General features: G+C 40.5%; 1 protein-coding gene across 1 annotated transcript; it reads right to left on the reverse strand.

The window, feature by feature from the left end:
- Nucleotides 1-1104: 1104 nt before the first annotated feature.
- On the reverse strand, nt 1105-3218 carry LOC133906147 (uncharacterized). Its single transcript, XM_062347943.1, has 3 exons — nt 3050-3218; nt 2273-2516; nt 1105-2175 (listed from the first exon to the last, which is right to left on the reverse strand). The coding sequence occupies exons 2-3, from the start codon at nt 2450-2452 to the stop codon at nt 1837-1839; spliced, it is 519 nt and encodes a 172-aa protein (XP_062203927.1). The 5' UTR covers nt 2453-2516; nt 3050-3218; the 3' UTR covers nt 1105-1836.
- Between the last annotated feature and the right edge of the window lie 1097 nt (nt 3219-4315).

Raw genomic sequence — 4315 nt, forward strand, 5'->3', positions numbered from 1 at the left:
ATACTATATTATTTTTCAAAAACCACGATATCCATTGAAAACTCCAAAAATACTTTACGTCCAAACATTATCTAAACTTATAGGGTACGTCAATATTTATACTACCTCCATTTCAAAATACTTGACATTTTTAACTTCCAAATTGCCATTTTGACCATCAATTTAAAACCAATACATATGCATACTCTTATAAGTATGTAATATTTTTTAAGTATCTTTGATGAAAAATCTAACAATAGGGAGGAGAATTCCTCTCAAACTTACATTATGTGGTAAGTTTCAAACTTTGAGGACCTGTTTGGTAGAGCTCTCTTTAATTTAATTTTTTTATAAGGAGTGATTATCTGAAGGAAGTGATTCTGTGTTTGAAAATGATTATTTAAAATAAAATATGTAGATAAAGTGATTCTGTGCAGAAAATAAATCAGAGAAAGCTATTTTTTCAGCTTCACAGCTTCTAATTTATTTCAGAGAATAACTCTTACGAATTTTACTCAAAGAGTTAAAAGTTACTGTTTAACAGAAACTCCTCTCATTTTAAAAAAACTACTTAAAAACTCTAACAAAAATATCTGAATCCGGGCTCGAGTCCACTCATGCTGGCACCACTTGCATCTTTCCATGTCCTTTCTTTTTTCTAGTTGACTCCTTTTGAGGTGAGGTAAGAGATAGAAAGATCACTGCATCGCACGTTCTGGCAGACTGCCACAACACGCCGCAAGGCCCCTTTTGTTTTTTGTTTTTTTTTTTTAACTTCTCACCGTTTCAACTTTGAACTTCGAAAGCAGCCAATGGCAACAGCACTGATTGACTAACCCTAGAAACTGAGAAAGAAATTTCAGCTCGAAACAAATCAGTGAGCCTCAAAATCTCAAGAGAAAATGACATCAGAAAAAGAAAGGTTAGTATGATAATGTCGTGCAATTAACGTGGCCCCTAAATCTCCATGAGTCGGCTGCAGATCAGCCAGCTGATTTTCAGTCATTGACACGTCACCATCATTATCACTTTCATGTTGCTTGAGCACATGGTTTCGTCATGGACATTGGACAATTCAACCACCATAATCAAAAGGGGGAGAAAACAAAAATCTGAAATCCAGGGTGGTGATGACAATGATAATCATAGCATAATATTATACAGAGTGCTTCATTGGAAATCCAGCAGGATATTACAATATACAAAAAGAGAAAAAAGATCACAGATAACACATCATGTCTCTCACTCAGCTCATTGACTGGCTTAACCTAGCTGCTCTCTCTTCTTGTAGCCACTTACTCTTTTGTACATATCTCCATGGCCTTGAAATTTCTTGGTTGCATGGACAAAAAACAATTTCATCAAAATCCATAAATAAGCATGATTGATGATGGATGAACTAGGACATATTACCTAACTAATCCCGACCTCCCTCCCACCAAATCCAATGACTAGTCCTCCCACAGAGAAGGCAGGGACAGATGGAAAAAAACTGATTAATCCAAGAGGGCTCTTCTTTTTTCTTATGCCCTTTTCCCTGCTCCACCCTCTAAATTTCTACCCAATTTTCCTCCCCAACTAGTGCTCCCAAATTTACATGAGGAACCTGAACCTGAACCTGAACTTTATTTACATACAAAAAGATCTGTGGTAAAATTACCTAAACTCATTATAATTGTGGAATGGATTGGATGGATGGATGGATTATATAGTTTTTAGGGGTTAAATTTAGGACTTAAATTGCTCCTCTCGATTCTCTCGCATCTCTCTCTCCTCTCCTCCAAGTGCTTGTTGTAGCACAAGGCTTTGCACCATGGAGGAGAGGGGCCTCAGGGTTACTTGGTGTTGTATGTGCATCTAGGCCATGGCAGTGATGCCATGGCCACGGCCGCCGCGGCTGCGGTCGAGGCAGTTAAAACCCTCGACGCGCACCGCTGCGGGCTGGAACGCAAACCGGGCGCGGGCGCACCCGGCCGCGCTGCGCGGCGACATGGAAGGCGCGGCCGACGGGCGCGGGGTGGGCCAGGGTACCGCCACCGGCGCGACCACTGGCAGAGCCGGCATGGGCATGGGCATGGGCGGGCAGTCCATGCCGAACCGGCTGTCGTGGACCACCGGGTTCGACGCTCGCCGCGGTGGCGAGCCGCAGAACAGCGGCGGCTGCGGGGACGCCGCCGAGAGACCGCTCTCCTCGCCCTGTCAAGAACCGGACACGAATCATCAGCACCATGTAACACAAAATAACATGCAGATAACTCGGGGATCTGAAGACGAGGAGGCAAAAAGATCTCACCTTTGAGAGGAGAAGGTCGAGCAGATCCATGCCGGCGTCGGAGTAGCCGCCGCTCTGGTGGCACCGGAGAGGCGCCACAGGGCGCCGTGGCTTGGGGCAGAAGAGCGGACTCTTGGAGTCACCGGCGGCGGCGGAGGCGGCGACGGGCAGAGGGCTCTTCATGGCGGCGAAGTGGCTCATGGTTTCTTGCTTTCTCTTTTGGCTTTTTCTGGTTAGTTGATTAGATCTAAAATTTACACGAACCCTGCAAGAGCAAGAACAGCACAGAAGGTCGTTAGCTACCTCAGTTGAGTGGCCAAAAAGAAAAAAGATGAAATATTTCAGCAAAAGACAGGGCAGATCTGAGTTTGGCGTGATGAAACAGCCGAAAGTTGAAATTTTCTGGGAAATATTTGGTGATGTGAAGGATTTGTACGAGTTATCCTCATAAAAACTGGATCTTTACACAGATATATGTGCAAGAAAGTGTGTTCTTTGCAGACGAAACGAGTCGCTGGAAGATTTGTGCCCCTGGCCTCACAAAATCGAATCTTTTCAGAGATTTGAAACAAGGTATGTCACTAGCAAAGAAAAAATGGTGCTTTGGTGAGATTTGTAAGGATTTGCCTAGAAAAAGCAAATCCTTCTCCGTGGATTTATAAATCAAGGCTTCTCCCTTTTTTCTCCCCATCAACAACCATGAGAACTTGCATCAGAAAACCAAACCTTACCAGATGCAAGAACACAGCTCACCTATTCAGATGAGAGAGAGAGAGAGAGAGAGAGAGAGATGTTTACCTGAAGCTTTGCCTCTGGATTTCTTTCTCCCCTAGAGATAGAGAGGAAGAGGAGGAGAACCAGGAACTATTGTTACTCCTACCAAGAAATAAAAACAAAACAAGAAAAACAAAAGCTCAAGCTTTGATGAGCGGAGTTGGATGAGGAGGAAGGAAGGGGATGGATGGGAATGGAGGCCTTAAATAGATAGGAAACGATGGGGCGCCGCAAAAGCTAAGACCATCTGGCGAGTCATATTTCCTTCACGAAAAAAATTTCCAATAATTTTTTAGTCACTTCAAAAGATTTTTAAGATCATTTTTTTCACTTTAGAATTCTTTCTACTTTCACTTTATAAATTTCTTCAAAATTAAACTGTCAAAGATAAAAAATAAAAAATAAAGAAATTAAGAAAAATTAAGAAATAAATAAAATTAAAAAATGGTTGAAGTTGGCCTAACAAGAGACAGCTAAACCCACCCTTCCCTTCTCATCGCTTCCTGAACGCCCAAAGGGTAGTGGCAAATACTGTTTCTTTTTTCAATAGTAAAAAATAAATATTTTTTAGTAAAAAATACTAATAATAGCTTTTTTCTTTTCCATATATATAACAAATGTTGCATATGGGAAACAAGTCGAGCAAAAGCTGGTGGGGGACAGGACAGGACAGGAGGAAATTATTTCGGCCTGCACGGCAAAGGTGGTGTCATAACTGAAGAGTTTAAAAAAGAGGGAGTTGTTAATTTTCAAATAAGACACGTTTCCCTCTACAACAACAAGTAGCCGTTAAATAAAAATCTAAAATAGATAAAAAAAATTATAAGTGAATAATATTTTTTAAATAGAGATATATATAATTTTTTGATATATACCAGATAAAATTCCTGACTAAGTATATATAAAGAAAGAATATATGATCGAATAGATAACCCGTCGAGTAAAATAAAATCCTGATTTTAGTCTTTTAAAACCTAGTAAATCTGGTTTAAGGGAGTTGCTAGTAAAAGGGTCATTTTCATGCTGGCTGCTTATAGTAGCTTTTTTTTCTTTTCCATTTTTTTATTGAGGATCTGGTCATGAGCTAGTGCTAGTATTTAAATTTTGAAGAATTTGTACTCCGCTCCACCATTCATTGTTTGTTGTGCAGTGTTATGGAACTCAGGCTGTTTCCAATGATTCGAAATTATTTGCACTACATGTAGAAACAGTCCTCATGTACAGTGATCTTATCGTTCTGTATATGCATTTAAATTATTTTGGTTTCATATCGTTGACGATCATATTGGT

The sequence above is a fragment of the Phragmites australis genome, chromosome 23 (assembly GCF_958298935.1).
Source record: "Phragmites australis chromosome 23, lpPhrAust1.1, whole genome shotgun sequence".
NCBI classification, from domain to species: domain Eukaryota; kingdom Viridiplantae; phylum Streptophyta; class Magnoliopsida; order Poales; family Poaceae; genus Phragmites; species Phragmites australis.